Source organism: Poecilia formosa, unplaced genomic scaffold (genome assembly GCF_000485575.1).
Source record: "Poecilia formosa unplaced genomic scaffold, Poecilia_formosa-5.1.2 Scaffold14, whole genome shotgun sequence".
Classification (NCBI taxonomy): domain Eukaryota; kingdom Metazoa; phylum Chordata; class Actinopteri; order Cyprinodontiformes; family Poeciliidae; genus Poecilia; species Poecilia formosa.
Window position 1 is genome coordinate 4161465 of NW_006799953.1, and position 26042 is coordinate 4187506.

The 26042-nt window shown below is 40.4% G+C and overlaps 3 protein-coding genes across 4 annotated transcripts in view; 2 read left to right on the plus strand and 1 right to left on the minus strand.

Annotated features, from left to right (window-relative positions):
- The window catches only part of brwd3 (bromodomain and WD repeat domain containing 3), a 29342-nt gene extending 15970 nt beyond the window's left edge, over positions 1-13372 (plus strand). Inside the window, exons 20-41 of the mRNA XM_007545987.2 lie at positions 384-477; positions 579-746; positions 848-921; positions 998-1190; positions 1287-1397; positions 1491-1598; positions 1732-1856; positions 2372-2454; positions 2562-2673; positions 2788-2849; positions 3713-3868; positions 3979-4099; positions 4204-4329; positions 4594-4669; positions 4751-4801; positions 4886-5029; positions 5142-5294; positions 5402-5571; positions 5812-5900; positions 7860-7994; positions 8098-11886; positions 12718-13372. Coding sequence (XP_007546049.1) covers positions 384-477; positions 579-746; positions 848-921; positions 998-1190; positions 1287-1397; positions 1491-1598; positions 1732-1856; positions 2372-2454; positions 2562-2673; positions 2788-2849; positions 3713-3868; positions 3979-4099; positions 4204-4329; positions 4594-4669; positions 4751-4801; positions 4886-5029; positions 5142-5294; positions 5402-5571; positions 5812-5900; positions 7860-7994; positions 8098-8906 — 3160 coding nt within the window. The 3' untranslated portion in view covers positions 8907-11886; positions 12718-13372. The remainder of the gene's footprint in view (positions 1-383; positions 478-578; positions 747-847; positions 922-997; positions 1191-1286; positions 1398-1490; positions 1599-1731; positions 1857-2371; positions 2455-2561; positions 2674-2787; positions 2850-3712; positions 3869-3978; positions 4100-4203; positions 4330-4593; positions 4670-4750; positions 4802-4885; positions 5030-5141; positions 5295-5401; positions 5572-5811; positions 5901-7859; positions 7995-8097; positions 11887-12717) is intronic.
- On the minus strand, positions 13286-20607 carry LOC103134009 (uncharacterized). Of its 2 annotated transcripts, none has more exons than XM_016668364.1 (2): positions 20459-20607; positions 13286-18148 (listed from the first exon to the last, which is right to left on the minus strand). In XM_016668364.1, exon 2 carries the CDS (start codon positions 18137-18139, stop codon positions 15878-15880), a length of 2262 nt encoding a protein of 753 aa, XP_016523850.1. In that variant the 5' UTR covers positions 18140-18148; positions 20459-20607; the 3' UTR covers positions 13286-15877. The 2 variants fall into 2 exon arrangements, with proteins under 2 accessions (XP_016523850.1, XP_007546112.1); XM_007546050.2 differs by having other exon boundaries at positions 20036-20607.
- A 176-nt stretch (positions 20608-20783) lies between these two features.
- On the plus strand, positions 20784-24679 carry chmp1b (charged multivesicular body protein 1B). The gene is made up of 8 exons (XM_007545988.2): positions 20784-20927; positions 22805-22902; positions 22982-23128; positions 23212-23280; positions 23364-23471; positions 23552-23595; positions 24198-24270; positions 24422-24679. Exons 1-8 carry the CDS (start codon positions 20912-20914, stop codon positions 24464-24466), a joined length of 600 nt encoding a protein of 199 aa, XP_007546050.1. The 5' UTR covers positions 20784-20911; the 3' UTR covers positions 24467-24679.
- Positions 24680-26042: the final 1363 nt, after the last annotated feature.

Genomic DNA, 26042 nt, shown 5'->3' on the forward strand with positions numbered 1-26042 from the left:
TTGATAAAATGGGAATCTATTTTTTGTTTTTTTGTGGGGGTTTTTTGGATATATATTTTTAAGAAGTTATCTGTAAAAAAAAATAAAAATAAAATGTTGCCCCAAAAAATGAGAACGTGTCCATCTACATCCATTCACTTGCAGGCCAGGTGGGCTCCACTTACGGGGCCGCTCAAAGTCCTTCAGAGGTCCTCAAATGGCCCCCGGGCCGCACTTTGGACACCATGGATGCTTTAACTTCTACCTCATAGTCCTGCATTATTTTATGTTGCTGTATCATTTAAAATCCAAATTGAAGTTGTACTTGTAATTTAGCAGAAGTTTTAAATAAATGTTTTAATTCTGCCAACAATGTGCATATATATTTTTTTTATTTCCCTTAGAGTCCTGGAGGAATGCAGACAAGCCAAAAGTGACATGGAGTGTTCTCTGTACAACGCAGAGAGGAGAAAGAAACCGATAACCTGCATCCTCAAGGTACGCAGTACCTCCAGTCCACTTTGTTCCCGACTCGGAACGGACATCCATTCACATCGTTTCATTAAAAGAAAATGCCGTTCATATTTTAAATTCTCTAGAGCGATTCTCTCAGTTCCCGCCTGCGTTCCCTGCGCCCGGCCAAGAAAAAGCAGCAGCGCCACTCCTACCAAACACGGTCCGCTCAGGTTCGCCGGCCCGGAACCAGAAGTCGAAATCCCAGCAACAGGCGGAACTCGGAAAGCCAGATGGACTCGGACAGTGGAGACGTACGCTGCGCCCTTCGGTTCAGCACGTCTGAATCGGACGTGAAGAATTTGTATTTGCAGCAACGTTGAAAATTAAAGCGGAATATATTTCGTGTTTTCAGGAAGCGGAGCAGGCAGCGCGTTCTGACGGTTCCTCTGAGGATGAAGCACGGTGGCAGAGCGAAAGCAGCTCCAGGTAAACATGCTTGACCGAGCGACGTTTTACCAGCTTTCCCATCATCCGACTAAAGTCTCCCGCCTGGGGTTTACAGCGACTCTTCCAGTGAATATTCCGATTGGACGGCTGACGCCGGGATCAACCTTCAGCCGCCAAAGAGGCCGACCAGGAGGCCCGTCCGGCCCGCGGGCTACAGCAGCTCCGAGGAGGAGGAGGGCGGCGACGAGACCAAGGAGGCAAAGAAGAGAGAGAATGAGAAGAAGAAGAAACCCAAAGAAACCAAACAGGTGAGCGCTAACGAGACAAGCTGCTGTGGCATTTACTGTGAAATTCTCTTTTTAAAATAAATAAATAAAAAACATGCGTTTCTGTGTTTCACTCAGAAACCCACTTCTTCTCTGGCCGGGCTTAACGCAGAGGAGTGGCTGCCACCGTCATGGATAATGGACACCATCCCTCGCCGCTCTCCTTTTGTCCCACAAATGGGAGATGAAGTGAGAGCCTTTTCCCTGATGCTGAACAAAGCCACACATTGCACTGCTCACATGATTTAACAGAGGCTCTCCTTTCTTTCCCTCCCCGTCCAGCTCATCTACTTCAAGCAGGGCCATCAGGCGTACGTGCGGGCCGTCCGCAGAGCCAAGGCCTACAGCGTCAACATCCAGAAGCAGCCGTGGAACCGGCTCAACCTCAGGGTGAGGATTGTTGGAGATGGCAGATATATATATTTTTTTATTGAATTTCTGAGCCTCATACTTCAGCCTCCTTTAAGCTGTTGTCGATTTAAAAAAAGAAAGAAAAAAAGTTTTCTCTGTTTTACTTCCTCAGGACCAGGAATCTGTGAAAGTGGTTGGAATCAAGTACGAAGTGGGACCGCCCACCCTCTGCTGCCTAAAGCTGGCGTTTTTGGACCCAGTCTCAGGGAAGATGACCAACGAGTCGTTCTCCTTAAAGTGAGCAACGAAAGGCGCTACACGCAGCTCCTTGCAAAAAAATGTTCACACGCCTCAAATTTTTACCCACGATAGCCACAAACTTCAATGTATTTTGTTGGATTTTTCTGTGACAGATTGTCATACAGTAGGGCAGTAATTGGAAAATGGATAAAAATCTGCTAAATACAGTGCAACTATCTTCCTTGACAGGAAGTTGGGCCTTTTGGGCCATACGTTGTCTGCTTTAGGAGCCACGGCAAACATTTGATACATTAATGAAGGATTAAAATAAATAAATAAATAAAAGCAAGCCACACTTATGAGATTATCATTTGTAAATATTTTGAAATCATTTAACATTTTCTATCACTTAAAATCTCATTAAAACACACTAAGGTTTCCGTTTTCAACATGACATCGAGCGTGAAAAAGTTCAAGAGGTATAAACGCCTAACACAGTGCCGCATCAGCAGCTGATTAAAAGCCACAATAAATGTCAGGGTCTGTTTCCATTCCCCCTCCGTGTTTCCAAGGTATCACGATATGCCAGACGTCATCGACTTCCTGGTGCTGCAGCAGTTCTACAACGAGGCTAAAGAGCGCAACTGGCAGCCAGGTTTGTTTGTCCCCATCTGATTTTTTTATTTATTTTTTTCTTCAAATAGGTTTACAATCAACTCGTGTGGATCCCAGTATTTAACAAAGACTTGATCCCCTCTGCAGGGATGAGGTTTCGTAGCATCATTGACGACGCCTGGTGGTTCGGCTCTGTGGAGGACCAGGAGCCGCTGCAGCTGGAGTATCCCGACAGCCTGTTTCAGTGCTACGCAGTGAAGTAGGTCTAATGTGCACATATGCTGGAAGAGCGCTCCGCTCCACAGCCATGTTTGTCTTTGCTTGGGTGATTTCAAACGTTAACGCAGAGTTGTGTTTTATCGCGCTGACCCAGGTGGGATAATGGTGAGCGGGAAAAAATGAGTCCCTGGGACATGGAGCCTATTCCAGAAGAAGGTTGGTGATTCTGTTTACTGTGGAAACCAGATGTTTTATAGGCATTACAAAAAAAAAGTTTATTTTCTCACTCTCTGGCTGAATCGGGCTAAACATTTTTATTTTTTATTTATTTTTTTTTTGTTATTTTAGGTCAGGTAGGACGTTTGCTAAATGCCAAAATAAGTGAAAAATATATACATATTTTTGTAACTTTCTCTAAACACTGAAATTTACATACACAAGGATTAATATGATTAGGTATTTCCTAGGAACATAGTGCTATTTTATTGCACAATCAAGTAACTGTTGCCTTCAGTTGTTAAAAAATGTTACAAGTTTCAATTATGACTTGAAAGACATTTTACGTCACAGTTTAACACCTTGAAATTGGGGCTCTGTCTCTTTAAGAAGCTCCAACCCTCCAGGTATCGTTTTTGATGAGAGAATAGCATAAGATATGTTTTTGTACATAATAATCCTATAACCCAGTTTTTAAAAAAAACAAAAACAACAAAAAAACCAGATGATGTCGTCATGGCTTTGTAATCTTGTAATAGGTGAATGAAGAACGTTTGAGTTATCATCCAAAAAGTGAAATTAGAATATTTTGAAGGTGACGCATTCATTTGTTCTATCGAATAGTCCGAAATGGGCTGAAAGGCCGCTCAGAGGGGAAGAAGCCGCTACTCTAAAACTAACATAAAAAAGTTAGATTGCAGTTTTGTGTGCATAGATGGTATCTTGTAGGGAAGAATATCGTTGAAATATTGAAACAACATCTCCAGGATCATAATTAGTTAGTATGGAATGAATATGTGTGCGTCTGATATTCTGTTTTGGCTTTTTAAATTCTTTTTGTGTGTGGGTGTGATTTCCGTCAGCTGCTTTGCCAGAAGAAGTGGGGGACGGCGTAGAGGTTTTGGAAGAGGAGCTCCAAGCTCTGCTCTACCGACCCCAGGAAGGAGAGTGGGGGGCTCACACTCGAGACGAAGACTGCGAGCGGGTCATCGACGGCATCGATCAGCTTCTCGGGCTTGGTGAGCCTTCAAGCACTTCTGATGACGTTACAGAAAACGGCCTCTGCTTGTTTTTTGTTTTGTTTTTTTCTTCAGTAGCTTTATCTGATCTTGCACCGGTTTGCTCGCAGATGTAGCGAAGGCTTTTGCCTCGCCTGTGAACCTCCAGGAGTACCCCCTTTACTGCACCGCCGTGGCTTACCCCACTGACCTCAGCACCATCCGGAGACGGCTGGAGAATCGCTTCTACAGGTGAAGAAGTAGAAGAAGAAGAAAAAAAAACCGCCAGAAGTTCAGGTTTTACTGTGAACACAAAGTCCCTCTGACTTCTCGACTGACGTCTTTTTCTGCCACAGACGGATCTCTGCGTTGATGTGGGAAGTGCGATATATTGAGCACAACGCTCGCACTTTCAATGAACCCCAAAGCCCGATTGTAGCAGCTGCCAAGGTGGTTACTGATGTTCTTCTGCACTACATTGGGTAAGATGGCACTTAAAAAAAAAAAACGTCTTATGCACATCTTATGTTGTAGCTTCTTAAAAAAATTTCATTTTTCAGCCTTGAAAGTAATAAAAATGTCTCGAATTTCCATGCTAGGTCTTAAACGACGCTTCGTTTGGTCTTGCATTGATTTTTAGTTTTTCCGTTGCTTATTCTTACTTTTTAATGCTGCATTCGGTTGTTCCACAGCTACGGTAACATGTGTTATTTTACACTGGGATCAAACTTTTCTTTTCTCATCAGAGACCAGAGCTGCGCTGACATCTTGGATCTGTATCACAGGATGAGGTCCGAGGTCAGCAGTGGAGGAGAAGCTGAGGTAGCGTGTCTCCTTCGTGGAACAGGTGCTGCTTTTCTCTTAGGTTTGTCTTTTCACGCCGACTTTGTTCTTGTTTCGCAGATCGACATCGATGTGGACTCTGACACTCCAGGGACATCGGCAGGACACCGGGTAAAAGCTAGAGTAGTTCTCCCAATAAGATGTCGGACCTTTTGATGTTAAGAGTTTCAGTGAAGTTAATTTGGTTTCTTGTAGGGGAATCAGCCAAACTCTAAGAAGCGCGGCGTGGATTTCGACGTGAAAGCCTGGCGAGGTCATTGCCGAGAGCTGCTGCGCCGGATGTTGGCCTCCCCCGACTCGGGGCCGTTCAGGCGGCCTGTTGATCTCTTTGAATATCCGGTAAAACTCCCAACGGCCAACGTTTGAAATTCAGCTGGAATTTCTTTTATTTCTTATTTTTATGAGAATGCAACTTAAAGCAAGTCGTAACTGCAAAATTACATCTACTCAGGACTACCGAGACATCATTGACACGCCCATGGATCTGGGCACAGTGTCGGAGACGCTGGTGGCTGGAAACTACGAAAATCCCATGGAGTTTGCCAAAGATGTGCGCCTGATTTTCAGCAACTCTAAAGCTTACACACCTAACAAGAAATCACAGGTAAAGCAGGCCAAACGTAGGGGAAATCGGAGCCTAGTGAAAATAAATCCATAAGTATCTAAAGTCTAACATAGTGCTGACTACGTATGATGATCTTTTCTGTCTAGATCTACGCGATGACTCTCAACTTGTCTGCCTTTTTTGAAAAACACATCATCTCCATCATCTCTGACCACAAGTCTGCCATTCAGAACGAACGGCGCACTCGTCAGAGACTCAGCTATAGAAGCAGGTTGCACAACGGAGGAAACTCCCCACGAAACAGTCCATCCCCGAGGTACAGAGCAACTTTTATTATAAAACTACAGTCCAGACAAATTGTCTTTTTTATTTTGATTTGTTGACTGGAACAAACTGGAATATTTGTACTCTATAAGCAAAGCAAAAGTAAGGAGATCCCAGCTAATTCCTCCCAAAAAACAAAATTATTTAGGTTTCTCAAACATTCAGGCACCCTTATCTTTTATGTGGCTGTTAATGATTTCTAAATGCTATTTATTATTTTTTTTACTTTTAGCCCTAAAGGGAAGCACAAATCAGGTAAAGTGTCAAAGCTCAAAAGATCCTCAGCCTCTACGAAGAGGAGTTCTCAGCGAACACGTCAAGGTATGATGGTGCTGCTGTGCTTTGCTGGGTTTTCTTCCTCCTTTATCCTGTGTTTATATTTGCAGCTTGTATTTAGTAAAATAATGAATAAATAAATACAAATATGTTATTTTTTCTCTAAATACATTGTGTTACTTTTAGAGATGCAAACAATTAAGCAACTTACGATGAATTGTCGATTGCTGGTTTATTAAATTAAAATGAGCTCCAATTGATTAACTAAAAAACGTCCGCTTAGACCAGGGGTGCCCAAACTTTTTCCTGAGAGGGCCACATAACTTTTCCCTTCTCAGGTGGGGAGCCGGAGTCAGTTTGTAACAGAAAAAGTGTGACGATTGCAGGAGTGCCTAAATGTGAAAAATGATTGTTTTCCAGAAAGCACAATCAAATAACCCTCTCTGGGTTCTTCACAGAATAAATCCAGGGAGGATTATAGTCTGTATTTTCCGAACTATGAGCCGCACCAGCCTATAAGCCACAACCTCAAAGATTAAAAAAAACAAAACAAAAACAGTAAAGATACACATACGCTCCAGGTTTTCCACAGCGATGCAGCAGAGGGGGGCGGACACTCAAAATCTGAGTAATAACAAGTCAATTAAATATCACATTTATTACGGTTGAAAAAGAAAAAGTTGCCAAGTTTAGATTTAACTGAACTGATTACGGTAGTTTATGAACGGTAACTGTAACAGTAAAAGTGCTGATCCTTCGTGTCTCCTACTAGCATGGGCTAAATGAAAATAGGCGCGTTCTTCTTCTTCTTTAGATTTCAACGGCAGCTTGCATCCATTATTGTTGCACTATTGCCATCTACTGGATCCTAATGTCTATACCTCAAATTCTCATAATGATCCGGGTATTATAATAAAAATAAAAGAAAAATCTTTTTCCCCTCAATGCTATTTAACTGATCAACAGCATTCTCAAATTTCTATTCCCTATTAAAACCTAATTCCTTTTTAATGGGCGCTTTCTTCTTTTATTTCCAATTTTGACTTCCAATGATTCACTTCCTGCTCAAGAGCCCCCTGGTGGTTGAAGAGAAAAATCCACATATAAGCTGCTTGTAGTCCAGAAAATACGGCATATGAAAAGAAATCTGAACGCTCTCTGGTATTGTTCAGGGGGCCGGACCAAATGTGGAGGCGGGCCGGAGTTTGGGGACCACTGGCTTAGACCTTCTTTTAGTGTTGTAGTTTGGCCGCCATCCAGCAGAGGGCGCCGCAAGATTCACTTTATGTGGTTGTGTTTTGAAATATAAACACTCGACAAGCTTCCACCATGATGCCTCTTATTCAGGCGAACAGCGTCAAGCTGGTTAAAAAAAAAAAACATTGTTAATGTGTTACGGAGACAAAGAAATCATGACACAAAAGTGGAGAGTAGAACACAGAAAAATTGTAACATGACATAAAAAGACATGACGCCATGAAGCACGGTTGACCACAGACAAGTACTTCTGTGTGAACATCTGTTTGCACGTGGAGAATTAAGTGTTTCATCTTTTAATTTTTCATTCAGCAACCTCGGAGGTTCTTCTTTTGTTATATTTCACATCCAAGTTTAATAATCCTAGAAAACAATCACAATTTTCTGTTTCGTCAATATATAATACAGCTGACAAAATTATTTCAAGTTTTATTTTAATTCAGCATATAATGAAAAATGTAGCACTTTATATCATAGAGTGCTACAAGAGTTCTCTTGATACAAGAGAAAACAGTTTTTTTTTAAAGAAAATTAATGCTCATCAATTAATCATTAGGCAATCAGTGAGATCAATCAACTTTAGATTAACTCATTCATTAATCTATGAATTAATCTTATCTGTCACTTTAAACTGCAGAATACATTAGTTTCTGGTTGTAATGGGAGAATACTATTGTAAGACATTTTATTCTTCAGTTAAGTGCTTCCATGTGCATTTACTAATAATTGGTAATTGTTATTGTTCAGTTCAGCACAGCAGCAGTGTAGCAGAGGAAGAGGAGTCCTCGCCTTCTTCCCCAAGTTCAGAAGAAAGCTCAGAGAGAGTAAATCAAGGGCCTCAACGACTGACCCGCAGCCAAGCAACTCCCATGAAGAAATCAGGTACGATGAGCATTTGGTTTGAGAGCTGTCGTTCTTTGCAGCTTCATGTCAAATAAACGTTGCGGTGCAGGATTGACCTGTCGCCCCGTGGCTGTTGCTTTAGGGTACCGCCGCAAGCTGCATCTGAGTAACGGCTCCAGACAGCAGCCGCAGCGCGATCAGCAACCGCTGGAGTCTGACGACGATGACGAGGAGCAGGGCTCTGGCTCCAACAGCTCCTCCTCGGAGTCGTCCTCCACTTCCTCGTCCTCCTCATCCTCCTCTTCGTCCGACAGCGAGAGCAGCTCAGACTCCGAGGTGGAGAAGTACGCGGAGGGCGGGGGCGATCACGACTACAGCAAAGCCCCGTGTCTGTCGGTGCGCCTCTCGGCGAAGGGAAAGCTGGCGGCCTCAGGGAAACGGAAACTGATGGGAGGGCAGGACGTGGCGCAGAGGACTAAACGAGCTCGGGTGCAGCTTCCTGCGAAGGAGGAGGAGGAGGAGGATGAAGACGACGACGAAGAGGAGGAAGAAAAAGAAGAAGAAGAAGAGGAGGAAGGGGAAGAGGAGAATCAGCCACACCAACAGGAGAATGTAAGACATGTTGAGGAAGAAGAAGAAGAAGAAGAGGATGAAGAGGAGCCTGAGGAGGAGGAGGAGGAAGAAGAGGAAGGTGAAGTCTCTGAGGTACAGAGAGTAGCATCATCATCATCATCAGCAGCAGCTAGGGGTTCTAGAGGCGGCCTGGGTAAACCCGGGCGTGTCAGCACACGGAACCAGGGCCGCAGGACGGTGGTCTACAGGGACGAGTCGGACGACGACGGCCAGGGGTCAAAGGACGACCCGCTCAACCTGGGCATGTCCCGCTCAGGACGTGTGCGGCGCATGACCGAGAAGGCCCGGGTCAGCCACCTCATGGGCTGGGGTCACTGACCCCCTCGCACCTCCTCAGACCTCAGTCAACACAAACTCTTCACAACGCCAGGAAAACATCAGGGATTTTTTTTTCCTTTTTTTTTTTGTACAGGTGTGTGTGTGTGTGTATATATAATATAAGAATATCTATGGTTCTGTTTATCTGGACTCGCTGGTGCTCATTTACTGTTGCCACGGATTTTTGCTCCCTGGATAACAGAGATAGTGTTCAACACAGACCCTCCCACAGCTGGACTAACTCACCTTCAGCCTTACTGCTGCTGCTCCTCCTCCTCGTCACGTTCGGAGCTAAAACACTAGGCGATCTCTTCGTCGCCCCTCACACCTCTTCACCTACTGTTCACCAAAGAACAGCGTGAAGATGCCAAATACACGGTGCTCGTACTGTTTGACTTGTCGTGTTTGGCGGAGAGCGATCCGGCAGCAGTCACTCGTTCAGGCGCCACCGACACGAGGCGCCAACGCGGTCCAGGGTTCCTACACAGCCTGGAAAAGTCTGGAGTGTTTTTGAAGTATTCTCCAGGTTTTGGAATGGGATGAAAAAAGAAAACGGAAGGAAAGAATCTTTATTAAAAGTTGCTTTAAAGTTGTTTCCCTTTCCATTGTTTACTTCTCTACTTCATTTCTTGTCTTTCCTTCCTTAATTTTCCTACTTTCCTATCTTGTTCCCTTCCTTCCCTGTTTGTATCCTTACTTCTTTTCCCCCTTGTATCCTTCCCATGTTTGTTCTTTGTGTCCTTCCTCCCTTATGTCCTTCCTCTTCTTATTTCTCCTATCCCTCTTTTTCCTGTCCTTCCTTCTTTCCATCAAGTCAATGATTTTAAAAGTTTTTTTTTTTTTGTTTAAATCCTACCCTGTGTGAAAAGGTCAATACCCGAAATTCAAGTTGTTCTTTTTCTTTTCGTCTTTTAAAACAAGAATTGAGATTTGAATTTGGAAATTGTGGAGTTTTTAGATGGGAAATGTGTAGGAACCCTTATAATGTGTTTCGTCATCTGATCTCTCTTTTTTTTTTCTTTTTTTTTTTTTGTACATGGTTTGCAGCTTTCAGGGGTCGAGCAATACCTGGGAAATAATCAGCAGGAAATTTCACCTTTGCATCCATGATCTGTGAATGTTGAATGTTATTTTTTTCCTTTGCTTTTTTTTTTTTTTTTTTTTTTGAGCACCACATTTTTATGGTCTGCTATTGCGTGAAATATGTTAAGTTTTTCTTTTAGGAAAATACTTTTTCTTTTTATTACCATTATTTCCTGATTTGTGTGAAAAAAACCACTTCATCCTTTATTGGTGTGCGCTGATGGATTTAACCTGCATCTAGTCGTTGCAGGTTAAAATCCCTCCTTCTGCCAAAGCAGATGGGTCCTTCGCAACTCTTCCACGTAAATATTTATTCTTTTTTTTTTTTTGTTGCTATTTTACTACTCTTGTTTTTTTTGCCATTTTACTACTCTTGTTTAATTTTGTTTGCTATGTTACTAGTGATAAGGAACAGATATTTGCACATTTACCTTCTCCTCGTGGCAGCTGAGTAATAAAGAAATTCGACATAAAACCTCATATTTGTGTTAAACTTTAAACTGTGCCAGCAAATTTTTATTTTTGATTTTAAGTGAAGTAAGTAATAAGACTTTACTATTATTGTTTTGCAACCGGAGGGTGATTGAATTTTTATTTTTTTCTGATCTAATTTGGATTTTTTATTATTATTATTATTATTTTTCAGAATTCCAATCGGTGTGGCTTAGATTTTGTTTGGGATCTAAAAATCACCTCGATTATTCCTCTTTATTTCTACTTTTGTTCGATTCTTTTTGCTTCAATGTTTACATGAAACTGTGCGCGGTCATGCTAGCAGCCTTTAAAAGCAGAGTCCAGTCAGGAGAGAGATCTGGAAAAAGATGACTCGCGCTCTCTTTTCAGCAACGGGTGCATAAATCCAAACACACTTCCTCGGCCCTCGACGACGTGCGGTTGTGAGCGAGAGCCGGGGCGCTTTGTTTTCGTCGGGTTCCTTTGAAATCAAACACACATTCACATCGACACGTCGGGTGTCTCCCGCAGCAGCAGCATTAACTTGTGTTTTTGAGATTTTTTTTTTTTTCGGAGGACGGCGAGAAGATTCTGATTTTTGAGTCGCTTCTTTTTAACAGACGGAGCTTAGCGTTGCCTCCGAGCATCAGATTAGATGACGGCGAAAACAACGTTCTGTAGGTGGAAACAAAAAGGCTTACATGACAATGTTTTATATGAATGTTTTGACTGTATGTGGGTTTTTTTTTGTTGTTTTTTTTTTTAATAAAACTGTTGAATTTCCTAAAGAAGATCTCGATCTTTGCTTGACATTCCAGGATTTTTCAAGCTGAAATGTGTGTGTGAACCCAGCTGAAGCTCGAAGGAGCACCGCTGAGGTTGACTCATCTGTTGCTTCTACAATTGAAAATCCACCGGAGTGCTGGAAGAAAAGTAACCAAAAAAAAAACACTGGGTCTGTCAATTTTTCTGACGCGAACGGATAAACTTGAATGTACTCTTTGTAGCAGCGTTAATGCTCTGAAAGCAGAGGGTGAGTCAGCCGAGGAATAAACAATGTTACGCTGTGACGCACTTTGAGCCGCCACACCTACCAGTAGCAGAGCTGGGAGATGATTGGAATTAGCGTGGATTCATACATGAAGAAAGGTCAGAGTGAGGATCTGTCTGGAGGAACACGTCACTAGAAAGGCTGACCTTTCGTTTCAGAAGGAGTTTTTAATGTTACTTACAAATGCAGCAGATGTTGAACATTTGGCAAATTATTCTTTTTTTTTTTTTATGGATTCGGTTGCAGAAAATGGTGATTTTTCAGACTTAACATTGTGACCAGCTCACACTGACTCATTCCTGGTATGATCGTCTTATTAAAATAGGGCTTTCAGTGATGAATTTGAACATTTCATTTTCCATAAATACATGTACAACAAACAACACTGCTTGGGTGAATAAGTTTTGATTTACTGTAGATTTTCTCTGATCGACACGAGGCTAAAATGATAAGGGTTCAATAACACTTTTCTCCTCTCAACCGCACACTTTTGATGGCTATGGCAGAGTTGATTTAAATTTGTCTAGTATTAATTTCACAGGCAGTTTCACTGTCTGGGATCGTTGTCCTGCTGCTGCTATGTTCAAGTTCATTTCACACAAACTGATAATCTCAGACTAAAAAGAAATTAACTGAAAATACTCAGGAACCACCAAGGTTCAGACGAGTCACGAACGGAAAGATGCTGGAACACTAAAGTCTGTTTTAAATCAATATGACAACCCAAAAAAATAGAAGAAGAAATAAAAAAGATGCTAGATAGAAAAGTGCAGCTGCTCGCATAACCAAAAAAAAAAAAAAAGGTTTTCAGTGAGATCTCTGAGGTATTTTGGAGGAGTTCATGGGAGAATTTTAAACCCAAAAATCACTGCAGCAAGTGTGATAGGTGGTGGAAGCATGATGCTGAGGGCTCTGCTTCACCACAAACTGTAATCGGGTGCTGGTGGATGAAATATTGAAGATGGAAATTCACAGCTTAACAGATTGAGAGCGGTCACACATCTGGCCACAAATATATATCAAAGGTTATCGACTCGATAAAATCAAACTTGTCCATCCAATATTTTTTTTTTTTTAAATCTCTGTTGTTTTTAGTACTTCTCCATTAAAAAAAAAAAAAGATTCAAATTCATCAGTAGAATATCAAATCCAGTGATTGGAACTGTCACCTTCTACAATAAAAACCCAATAAATAAACATTATTTATTAATTTGCCTTCTCTAGGAGCGCCCCAGTTCATCTGTCTGTAACATTTCCTGCATTTCATCTGAACATGCTGCAAAGTGCCTGAGATTCCCTCAAAGCAGGGCTGTTGCAAATTAAGCTGATTACCCAAACAACCAACCTCCAAGCTTGAGGAAATAAAACAGCAGGCCAAACACGCTCCACCGAGAGAGAAGACACCAGACACGGAGCGGTTGTGTTACATTTATTAACGCAATGACAACAATTTGAGCGTCAAGATTTCATAACAGGAACATCTGAGTGTCTTTACAGCAAGAAGTGTTTCTCAACGACACGTAACGAACCCCAAAGATAAATACGACCATATCGAAGCTACGAGGAGGGACAACTTACACACGTTATCATTATCGATAGTGAGCTGGAGGATCACAAGCATGTCAAACACAGTCAATACTCAACAATACCTAAGTGCATTTACATTGTGCTTCAGTGTCAGTGTGGGTACCTGCCTGCTCTAACCTGTGCTTCACTTTGTCTTTTTTGTTGTTGTTGTTGTTCACAAACACTAAACACACAATGAGACGGCTGCACATACATTTTTTTTTCCTTTTTTTTTTTTGCACAGGACAGCAGGCAGAAAACCCCCAAACAGTGTACGTTCATGACTGCAGCAATGTCTCACACCCAGCAAAAATATCCGTCTGGGGATGACGAAGAAGAGGATTTCACTTCGCCAGAGAATTGGCATATTTCCTTCCAAATGTTCTCATGAAAACATGCATTCAAGACTTTCATATCGCAGCAAATCTCTGCGATGCTTCCCTAAAGAGGAACGAGACGAAGCACATTGTCAAAGAAAATGTGACAAAAAAAAAAAAAAAACGACCGATAAAACCTGGCAAGTATCACAATGTCTCACTGGTTAGAAAGGACAAGAGGAACAATTGCTGAATTGGACGTTATCGACTTGTTTCATATGAAAAAAATATATATATATAAGGCATTAAAAATATGTTCTATCTAAATTTTACCACACTGCATCTGATACTTATGAGTGGAATATATCAAATCACACTTTTCTTTTTCTTTTTAGATGTTGGAGCTATAAACGTGCGTTTTCTCTGTCAAAGTTTGAATCTTCATGGTTAAATCTCACAAAAGGTAAAAGTATTTCCGTTTTATACATCACTTTGCAGTCACTCCTGCTCCTCTTGAATAAGATGCGATTACCTAATTCTGATGGAGTTTAACATATTTTCGTCAACCACAATCAACTCATGTCAAACCCAGATGAGACGAAGATGAGCTGACAAGTTTGGGCAACGCACTTTTTTGAATAAAGTTTCGTCTCTCATAAATTGTGTGAAATATTTTGGAAGAAACTGATTTACATTTTTTAAAAGAAAATCACTGATGAAATTTCTGAAACAGGATGAATTAGCAGGAGTTTTCTACCTAGACCACATATTTCACACTGGTTATCTGTACATACGAAAAGATAAATAAAAAGAATAAAACATTTTTTTTTATTGCAGCAGCATTGATTACATTGACTGATTTGAAATGAGCATCGAGCCATATAATGTCTGTATTTTTTAAAATAAGGGTCTGTCTTTCAGTTGAACAGCATTTTCTCCTGTATTTTATTGGGACTCTGTCACATTTTATTTATAGCCCATTTAAACAACATGTAATGGATTATTCATTAAAAGTAGAGAATAAATTGTGAAAATGCTTCAGAGACATTTATATTTTGGGATTGTTAGTAGTGCAGCCGAATGGTGAGTTTGGGCAAGTAATTATTCCTTGTCAAAAAAATTTTTTTTTGTCTTACACTGAATAAATAAACGTTTCAAATGTATTTTATTTTTCTAATAAATAATTAGTTTAAAGCTTTTGATGCGTCTTTAATCAAGGGTCCCAATGAAAGTGTAATATGAGGGCTCTTTTCAATCATAATCAGAGACACGTTGAAGAAGTCATCAGATCAAATCTGACATTTGCACACTTTGATTAGATAATTATTAGTTCATAACTTCAGTTATTTTTTTGTTCTTTATGCAGAAACTGTAATGAGAGTCCAAGACATTCATTCAGTTACGATGCCGAGAAGCCTTTTGCAGGTTTAATCAATCAGCCGTTGAGTTTTACCAGGAAAAGTAACGCTCCAGAAGGAGTGTTTTTTTTTTGTCAAACATGGCCATCTGGAGATACCAAGTCCTGAATAATAACTTTGTGCTTTGAATGTCAGCAATGGTGACTCTTAAATTACCTACAAGCTCCCACAACGGGACTCTATAAAAAATAAAATAAAATAAAAATATTCCCAACAGACTGGTGCAGACGCCACACTTTCTCTTTGGTTTCACAGTGCTGTGAAGTCTGAACTCAGGTGTTTTTACAGTCGCCTCATATGTGAGCAATGTTTCACATCTAAAGAGGTTAACTTACATAATTGATATCTAAACGATTCATAAATGCATGTTGTTTTTCAGGGCTGTAATCACTTTACCAGAAGCAATTTATTCAAATCTTTTAAATCTGGTTTATTTATTCTCTAACTGCCTTCAGCTACTGCATCCTTATTACACAATGTGTTCACAATTCACATCCACTAATACATAATTTACCACATTATGGAAGCACCACTGTCTAATCTAACCCCACAGTAAACGGCATCTTATCTCTAAACAATGTGTACACAGGTATGGGATCGCTGAATGTGGTTCAGACGAACGATTCACAAAACAGTTATAGTGTTTGTACCCCACAGGATTCAGCGATTGACTCGAACTTTTTCCCAGACCAAGGTTTCAAGATCCTTGTAGCCAACAAGCAACAGATTACACTTAATAGGTTAAAGGTGTTTATCATGTAGACATATTACGATGCCTTCAATGCAGGAGGGTAATCGGTACTCCAGAACTGAACTGGACCAGCCGTACAGCAGGTCCCCTCAGATTTCATAAAATCCTCTCAACAAGCTCTCGTGTTTCTTTTCTTGGGCTCTTCTTAAAAAGAGCCTCTGAGTCCGCCTCAGCCCTGGCCACCCAGTATCCGTTATAAGCAGGAGGGATTTTAAAACTTTAAACAACACTGCAACGTTTTGTTGCCTGTTGTTGCTAAAACTTCCACGCATGCCTCTGATTGCAGAGCGCCATGCTACAGTGCATGCCTTCATGCCAGCGTGCCATCTTGGCTAAACGAGGCCAGATTGCATGTGAACATGCAGAGGGTACGGGTGGTAGACAAGTGGCGGCTGGGCCTGAGGGATGTAGTAACTGTTGTAAATTGGCTCTGACACGTATGGCGCTGGCTGGTAGAAGCAAGTAACGTTTGCCGTGTTGGGGATGGCGTTCTGCTCCCCCAGAACCCTCAGAGCAAGGACAGTGATCATATTGAGGGTCTGCCTCCTCTCATGTCCCATCAAACACACCGTGCTTTCGTCTATCACGCGCCGCAGGGTCATCAGGTAGTCGTACTTGCTCGCCTCCTCGCTGCCGATGAAGTGGCACTGCAAGTAGGCCTCGATCTTACGCTGCTGCTCGCTTACGTCGGGGAAGTCGATAAAGAAGCGGGAGCACATGTAACGCTCCAAGGACTTGATTTCAGTCTCGCTGGCTGGCCGGAAGTTCCTCACCAGCAGATCGCTGTACTTCAGCAGCCCCCCTCCACGGATCTCCTCTGGGTTGTGGGTGGCAATGAGGCGTTGGCGAAGGTGGTCCATCGCCTGCTCAAAGTCTCCGTACATGCACTCTGCCTCAACGGCGATGACGGGCTCACTTTCTACACCAACACAAGGGACACTATTTGGAACAGTGTCAAAAAGTTCAGGTCCTTGATCATCAACTTGAGGCGTTAAAACCACGGTTCTTTGAGTCTTTAAATCAGGAGGTTTCTTGAAGTGTTTTGGCTTCACAGTTTGTTCTGGAGAATCAGACGAGCCTGCACCTTCCTGAGGTGTAAGTTCTGGACTGTATGAAGGAACAGTAAGAGTGTCCTTACCCTCAAAATGTTCTGATTCGGGACATAAAACGTTTGAGCCACGAAGGTCTACGCTGTCAGGTACAGGGGATTTTGGCTGAAGAGGTTTCACTACCTCTATTGGCGGGAAGAGCTGAGTTGTAAGGTCTGACACGTCCGTAAGTAAGGACCACTTTTCAGGCTGGCTGATCAGCTTCCGTGACATTTTCCTTTGCAGTTTTGGAGAAGGGCAGTAGTCTGGCACAATGTCCTGTGATGTGCTGCAAGTTTTTTTAGCCGGGGGAGGAAAGGAGTATTCACAGAGGGAATCTTGCAGAGTTGGGGTGTTTTCCGTCTTGCAGTTCACGATGTTTACCTCTAACTTTGTACTTGTCTCAAAATGAGCTATTTCTTCGGAAGTTGATGGATCAGTGTTTATTGTGGACACTTCTTCAGTCGTCTGTAGTTTTAAACATGGGTGTGTCATTAATGGATCTCTTGTGTCGGGGAAAAAAGCTTTTGATGATGCTTCCGAGGGATAATCACCATCCAACAGTTCTTTTTGTTCTGTGCTTTCTTCACAAAGCTCAAACACCTCTGACATGTCTTCCTCTGAATGGACCCCCTCGCAGCCACCCACATCATCCTCCACCTGCTGTAGGCCGACTCCCTCAGGTCCTTTCGCCTCATACTTTCCATCTGCATGATCCGTTTCTTCATCTTTCAGCTCAAATGGAGAATCGGCTTCATCCGGGCTTGGAGGGCCTGCGTCAGTTGCCATCGCTCCATCTTTTTCAGCATCCTCTTTGACATCTTGACGACTGCTCGATTGTTCTTGTATCTTGTTATTGTCTTTGCTGCTGTGCCTCTTTGATGAATTCCTGGCATTCAGGGGCAGTTTTCCTTCTTCTCTCCTGTCACTCTCCCAGTAAGACTCCAGCATGCGATCTAGTATTATTTGAAAGGAGTCCACACTGAATTCAAACTGCCTCCGGAGGGAGCTAACGAATCTGAGCCCCACCGTTTTGGATCTGTTGTTGGAGAGCAAGATCAGGCTCCATCTGTCGTGCTCGTTGAACACTTTCACCATCTTTTGCACATATGCTTCCTTCATGGTGAGGCAGGTGATCTTCCGTCTGTTAACCCCACATGGGAGGAGGTCCCGCAGGCTGCCCAGCACCACCTCCTTAATCACCTGGAAGTCCTCCTGCCTGGGCAGCTCTACTCCAAATATGATGTCCAAGTCTCTGTAGCCCAGGCCGTTATCTCTCACCAGGACGTGGCTGGCGGTGGCTCCGTTGAGGCGTATATCTTTGACCTGGATGTCCCTCTCCGCCAGTCGATCTTTCACCACACGAATGATGTCTTTGGCTCTCACCTGCAGTGTGGGGAAATTTCCTCGCCCATGGATCGGGATCACCTCAGTCAGCACTTTGTCGAGAGCCTGGACTTGCTCGTGGGTCAAGTTGTGGAACCTCTTTTCAGTTTTATGCTCCATTGTCCTTACCTGTAAAAAGAGAGGCCTGTCGTTTATATCACACATTGACCATCTGATGAAAAAGGTTTGATATTTTTATAAAACAAATTTTGGATTAGAAAACCACTATCTTTGCTTTTTGTGGAGTCGTTTTTAGTTTATACAGGGAGATTTTAATTTTTGTTCCATGTCTGAATCATTAGGATGCAATTCCATATTCACACCTTTATCTTTAGTGATAATAATTTCTATTTTGTTATACTTTCTAGCATTTTAAATATACACTGCAGGCCTCAATAATTAGCACCTCTGGCAAAGATTAGTCATTGCCTTTAAATAGTCCATCTTTTATTACAGTAGGATGATCTCAAGCTGAAAAGTGTGGAAAAACATAATTTTCAAATATAGTACATTTAGAATGTGTGTGTGTGGGAGGCGGGGGGCAGTACTTTCCCCTCAAATATTTTCTTAGGAGTTGCTTTTTTGTCACAGAAAACACTAATCACAAATTGTAATGTCAAACTGAGAAAATACAGAATTAATTTTTCAAATAGTTATTCAATTTACACAATTATGGTTTGCAATAACTGTGATAGGCCATTTCAGAATTTACATTTTGATTTTTTTTCTCTCTTCCCCCCGCTGTTATATTTAATAAAATTGGAGCAAATTTAGCAAATTTGCTAATGACTTGGGCAGAAGAGATTAGTTCAGCCATTTGACTCACATGTGTTGGAGCAGGGACACGTCTAAAACAGGACACAGGACATAAGATGCTTTACATATATGCATCGTACTTATTCCCCCAAAAACTCAAGTCTCATCTGAGCCAAACACATGGAATCAAGGCAAACACTTTAGCAAAATCACATTTACATTTGTGATGGTAGAAAATCCTATTTTCTGGCATCACTTCCAAGCAACTACTTGGCATGTAGATGGTGTCTGATGATTTTTATGGAGGCTTGGTGAAACCAAAATGCCACTCTTTTGCTGTAATTCTCCAGCAGTAAGCTTTGGAGATTCTTAACGTATTGTTTTAACCTCCCTCGTTGTCCTGCTGAGTGTGCATGCTGGCAAGGAAAACATGAATCCTTGTCCAGCCAACTGTGTCATCTCATATTTATATGGGACAACAGAAAGTCATTGGTTACTATTAATAGTTTTTTTCTTTTTATTCCTTCAATGACATTTATTTGCAAGAAATTGTTAGACTACGCCATTGCTGATTTTGTCTAATTCGTTCACGTATATATGGTTTGAGAATCTAACACACAGCAGCTCTTTCTGCACAAATAGTCTGTGTGAGGTCAGTGTCAGTATTTGGTTTTCCACCCGTGCAAATACAGTCAGTGGGAGGTAGCCACCCGGGGCACCGGGACTCGTGGCCCACAGCAGCCTCTAGTGCATCTCAGGGGTTACATCAGCTCGGTCCTGCAGCAGGACTGCTCCTCTGCCACTTGGCTTCTTTATAGATAAGACTATATGACTCATACAGCCACTGAACAAAGCATCACTCATTGGCTCTCCTGGATTCTTTCCATGTGCGCAAAAACAACCCGAAATGCACCACTTGACGTGGCATCAGGGCCATAAAATCCTCTGCCAGTGAACTTGACATATAGATTGTTGCATTCGATATAATTTAGCACAATAACGTACTGATAGATTCTGATTTGAGAATTTTGCAGACCCCACTTTTGCTTTAGTTTTTTCTAAATCTTGCAGTTTTTATTCTCTAAATGAAATTTTCTAATTCAAACATGTCAACAAAAATCTATGTAGCCTAATACAGATATATATGCAACATCTAGCAAATTACCAAGCGATTATTTTTACTCAAACTAGACAAGACACTCAAAGAAAAAAAGCGTTAACTGCGTCTGCACTACGACAGTAACAAATTTAACAACTCACCTGATTGGTTGTCAAATTACAGTAAAAAAAAAGAAAAAAGAAAAAAGAAAAAGTAAAGCCAAGACAAAAGAATATATAAGAAAAAATATATATATTAAGGTATCCAACAGGTTTATCCGACCCTGTTGGAAAGGTTGAAGCTGAAGTTAATACGGACAATTTCCTCTCAGCGCAGCAGCACTGTTTCCATGGCAATTAGCCGTCACGAAATTCACGGTGAATCACGACTCCACGGGTCACTCTAACTATCAAGTGACGAAACACTCAAGTTTCAAACAAAGCCCGTACCCGTTTGTTCTCGGAAAAGGGGGCAGCTTAATACTTTGATAAAGTTTTCCTTGTATTGCTGGATTACAGCGGACATGTCAGCCTGAACCGCCGGCGTGCCACCGCACTGCCGAGCTGTTGCGGGGTGAACCTCACATCAGACGGAGTGAGTCATCCTCCCTCTCCTCCGTGATCCACACAGTAAATCTAATCATCAGACAGGCGCTTTCACCGCCCACCGCAGCGGCACGTCCACTTTCACCCCGCTGCCCGCATTCCCTTTGTGTTTTCAGCCGGTGTTTCCGCAATTTTACTGTGAACGTGTTCTTCTAACGTGTTTGTCTCTGTTTTATTGATTTTTATAATATATTTTCATTCACATTTGGGAAAAGAGGCGGAGGCATCTCGCTCGTGACGTTTGAATGGAATACCTACACCACGTGACAATGACGTAGTTGATATTTTGGTAAGACACCAGGAAGTGCGGAAGAGGGCGACAGGACCGAAACAGAGGAGTGCAACGTTCAACAACTTTTTCTTTTTTGACCAGTTTATTTGTGGATTTTTCGCTAGAATTTTATTGTTGGGTCTCCGAAGAAGCCATTAAAGATGCCGAGCATGGAAAGTATCCTTTAAAAGCGGTGAAAATGGGAGAGAAGTGCGGCGTAACGACAGAGAAGGCAGTGGCTAAAGCGTTTAACGCAACACGGTAGCTCCTTTAAATTATGAGATATATTTGTCACTGACATTTGAGACGTTACAGTGTGTATCAGGCATTACTGAAAGTTTAATAAAGTAGCCTATTTAATAAGTTAAACATTACTGAATTTCTTCAGACGTCTGTAATCTTTGGCAGAGCTGCGTTTAAGGCCTCTAAGCTAACATCGGAAAACATAAAACTTGATACCGTACACCACAGCGTTTTCTATAGTTTTCCCTACAATAGTTTAAGTTGATACCTGTAGTATCCTTATATTTGTTTTATATTGTAAACTGTATATTTTTGAGAATCACATAAAAGCCCGTAAATAGATAGTAAACTAGTTGTATAGTTTGATAAACACAAGCTTCGTTTGTGTTTACCAAAACAAAGCTATAAGCCACTTCTGTAGTCATTGAAAATGTGTGAATTTTAGGTCAAAATAATAACTTGGCTTATCGTTTGGATATAAACGACTTACTTATTACCAGTTAGTAATCAGATACTCAGAGATTCTTCCTAAACTGGCATAGTTTAGGAACTATGCCAGTTTAGTTCCTAAACCAACAAAATAAATTTGTTGGTTTATTCTCACTAAATTCAAACATAATCTTTGTTCTCATTCATTTTATTTTATTTTTTTTTAAAAGATGATAAAGGTAATATTTTTCAGTTGGGAAATCACCTAATTGTGCTCTCTTGTGGACAGATTACGTAATGCTGTACAATATGCAGAGCTGGATGATGTCATGCTGGAAAACAAAGTAAAGATGCACTGATCAGAGATGTTTAACTTGACTTTCTTGATAAATTGAAACCTGTCCTGCCCTAGGAATAAAATAGATACATTAGAATTAAAATTAAGACAGAAAACATTTATTTTTAAAAAACTGTCCAAAGTTGCATCACTGAAAAATCTACAAATACAATTAGAAAAGTCACTTTATGGGACAGAAAATTCATACAAAATTAATCTGTTCTTTAACAGACCTCAAAACTTTGCTTTACATTTCAAACTTATAATTTTGTCAGATTACAACAAATTCTGGCTTCACAGTACAATTAAAACATCCTAAATGTGATAATAATAATAATAATTTATGGTGTTTTCTCCCCTTGCTTTACCATTGGAAGCAAATAATTGTTCATCTGAATAAGTAAGAGGAAAAAGCTCTTGTTTGCTGATCTGTGATAGCATTTATTAATGTATTGTAACACTATTTGAACCTGAAGAAACCCTTTTATTGTGGTTGATTATTTATATTATGTCGAGAAAGCTAGCATGACAATGCTAGTTTCAATCTGCAATCTAAAGATTCAGCAACATCCTCTGTCAGACAAGTCGGTTGCATAGCCTTGCAACTTAAACAGGATTTCAACATTATTTCACAACAGAATAGTTGTCAGATTGACATGTAAGAATCTTATCTTTAAGAATCTTATCTGAAGTCTTCCTCCCTGTTGTGGCAGCTTAAACAAATTAAATGACTGAATGAAAATACAGTTTTCTCTTAAGAAGCTTCTTAGAACTTTTATTCTTTATGCGAATTAATTTTCAAACACCTCACTGATATTGAAAATATCTAACTTTGAGGTTTTTTTCTTCTTTGTTAACTTCCTCTCTAAGTTATGTTCTCAGTCCAACCTGTTTTAGCCTATTTGGTGCGTTCAGTGATGGGACAAAATTTTAGATTTTAGATTGCAGTGGCCTAATCAGTGGTCAGGCCAATCAATAAAAGAGAGATTTTTTTTTCTGCTGGTCCTCTTGCTTTGTGTTGTTGTTCTTTAACTTTGTTTCTCAGAAAATCTCTTCAATCTAAAGTTTGCTGCCAAAGAGCTCCAAAGAAATTCAAAGAAATGTGACAAAGAGGAAAAATTAGAGAAGGCAAAAGTCAAGAAGGTAAGCTGCGTCTCACTCATCAGGCCAGCTGTCAACGCTGGCTATTGAGAGCTTCATCAAAGCTTTTTATTGTGTTCAGGCCATCCAGAAGGGGAACATGGAAGTGGCGAGGATCCACGCAGAGAACGCCATCAGACAGAAGAATCAGTCTGTGAACTTCCTGAGGATGAGCGCCCGAGTCGACGCCGTGGCAGCGAGAGTCCAGATGGCGGTTACAATGAACCAGGTGCGCTGCACGCTGCTTCAGTTAACGTCTCCACGTCCATGTGGCAAAATAATGGCAGCTTTTTCTTTGGTTTCATCTCACAGGTCACAAAATCTATGGCCGGAGTGGTGAAAGGCATGGACGCCACTCTGAAGAGTATGAATCTCGAAAAGGTACCTCCAACTAAATGGTATATATTCACGCATTTTAATGGAAGTAACATATTTTAAACCTTGGTGGTGCTTTTTTGTTGCAGATTTCAGCTCTCATGGACAAATTTGAACATCAGTTTGAAACTCTGGACGTTCAGACTGCTCAGATGGAAGACACCATGAGCAGCACGACGACTCTCACAACACCACAGGTGACTTTCTCTGCTCAGCTTTTTCTCGTGCTCCGTTTAAGAACTGCTTGCATGAATGTAATATGTAATGTGTGTTGCAGAATCAAGTGGAGTCGTTGCTGCATGAAATGGCAGATGAAGCAGGGTAACCACTCATTTCTGTCCTAATATTATTTGTTGGATAAATTAAATCACATTGTGTTCATTAATTTTATCAATGATATATTGTGTTTTGATGTTATTTGTGGATGTTTAGGTGAGTCTTATGAACATAATTCATAAGGACTGTCACAATAACAAATTTGGCTGGACAATAAGTTGTTCCAGAAGTTATCGTGATAAACGATAACATTGTTGTTTTGAAACCATTTTTAAGTAATATAATGGTAATAGCATAGTAATAATGCAAGAGCACATTCTAAAAGTTCAATAAACTTCAAATTCTATTGAACATTTAACACTGGAACCTGGAAGACATTTTAAATATCCAAAATAAATAAACAAAACGACAAATAAAATACATTTTTAAGTCTTTGTAAACAAAATTATCCTTTAAAAAAAGGGATAGTTGAGACCAAAGCACCAAACTGAAGACTTTTATCATCCAGTTTTTGGTAGAAAGAGAGAAAAAAAGGAGAAATGCCAATGGAAATAATTGAGTTTGTTTTAATTTTTCATGAGATTAATTCATTTACTGATTATTATGACAGGCCTATATATAATGGTACGCTTTTGCTTTCTGTTCAGATTGGACCTGAACATGGAGCTCCCTCAAGGACAGACAGGATCTGTGGGTACCAGCGTAGCCTCTGCAGAACAGGTATTCTGTCACGTTTGCTTGTTAAATCTAAACAATTAAGTATTTATTTTATAAGAAAACTAAATTATAATATGATGGTCACTCATAAATGTTAAGTTAAATGTAAAGTATGCTCTCTTCTTTACTCTTTTGAACTGTTTATTTTTCACAGGACGAACTGTCTCAAAGGCTCGCCAAGCTCAGAGATCAGATGTGAAGAGCAGAACGAGAACCGTTCTACACACCTGATAGACACTACCTGACTATAACGCCCTCTTCTAGACATCATGTCTGCTTTTTCCCTCCTCTTTGCATTTTCTGTCAGGTGAGAAGCAACTGTAAAGAGTAATTGTTCCCTTAAACTTACGGCGCCTGTTGGTTTTTTGATTTCCAGCTTCATATTAATAAAAACGAAATTAAAAAATTGTAATTGGAACATTTTTAATGGAATCAAAAATTTGATGTTTGTGGAAAAAATATATATTTATTCATACTTACAATGTTGACAGTAATAAAATCAAAAGAAATTATTACCTTTTTATTTATCATTCATTTTCAGATAAGCTCTCGAGGTTTTGTATAATAGTACTTTTTTTTTCCATTCAGGTGTGCATACTTGGGGCAGAATATATGCATAATACATTTCAAGGACTGTTGAAAGCTTTCTTGTTATTGGTGAACTGACTTTTTGTGTTGATTTACTCTATTTTCTTTATGATCAATACTTCCAGGAGGTTCTAGGAGGTTATGTTGTCTGCGTCTCTTTTCACCTTCTTCATTTACTCTCATCGTTTGGGAAGGGTTAAAAATAAGAGAATGAACAATAAAGTTTTATAATACCCTTACAAATTGTCTGCATTTTCTTAAATGTAGTTGTTGTTAATGCCCAGTTTAAAAATTAACTGCATAAAATCCATTTTCCATAATAATTCATGTGAGAAAAGTTTTATTTTTTACGCGCATTGTGAAAGACCACAATGTTTTTGCCACACATTTAAAAAAATAAAATAAATCAAACTCATTTTAGATGTAGTTTGACACCATATGGAAAATATTTAATTCATTCATTGCAAATAGTTGTTTATCCAATCAACGGTGTCTGTAAATAAAGTTTTATATGTTCATGTTTCTGGTGACAAGGGGACTGATCAGAGTTTGTTGTAATACATGAATTTGTGTTTTTTTCTCTCATTCACAAATTTCTAATCAAAATCGGCATTTAGTTGTGCTCTGTTTGGCTGCAGCCAAACATTTGAGCCGTAAATCAATCAATCATCAATCAAATTTTATTTGTATAGCACATTTCAGCAGCAAGGCATTTCAAAGTGCTTTACATAATTAAAATAAAAACAGCATGTGACGTTGAATGTTTACAGAACCAGTCAAAAAGATTCACAGAGCAACATAAATATATTTGTACTAGTTAAAGTGACAATCACTGTCACTGTTCTATTCAGAGTCAGTATCTGGCACAAGTATGTAAGACTGAACCTTTTTTTTCTCTCAAATACTTTAGAGTTTTTCTTTTGTTATATTCAATGATGGCGACTGATTAGCTCCTTTCTGGCACCTCTTCAGATGTCACAGACCCAAATGCTCACTAACAGAATCGCTCTTTTTTTTTTAGACTGCTATTTATTTTTCTAGAGTCTCTGGAGATGATGTTGCAAAAAGGGGTTGTAAAATCAAGAAAGTTACAGACAACCCTGACCGTCCTCCTCATGAGACTGTCTTACAAAAACAGTGTGTCTTCAGTCAGAGACTTCCTCAAATTTGCTGCAATACAGACAGCT

What these genes read in the sequence shown, in the direction of transcription:
- LOC103134009 (XM_016668364.1), bottom strand. Translation starts at nt 18,139, where the DNA reads ATGGAGCATAAAACTGAAAAGAGGTTCCACAACTTGACCCACGAGCAA.
- chmp1b (XM_007545988.2), top strand. An exon ending in CGACTCTCACAACACCACAG is followed by an intron (nt 23,472 to 23,551) that starts GTGACTTTCTCT and finishes TGTGTGTTGCAG; the next exon opens with AATCAAGTGGAGTCGTTGCT. An exon ending in GAAATGGCAGATGAAGCAGG is followed by an intron (nt 23,596 to 24,197) that starts GTAACCACTCAT and finishes CTTTCTGTTCAG; the next exon opens with ATTGGACCTGAACATGGAGC.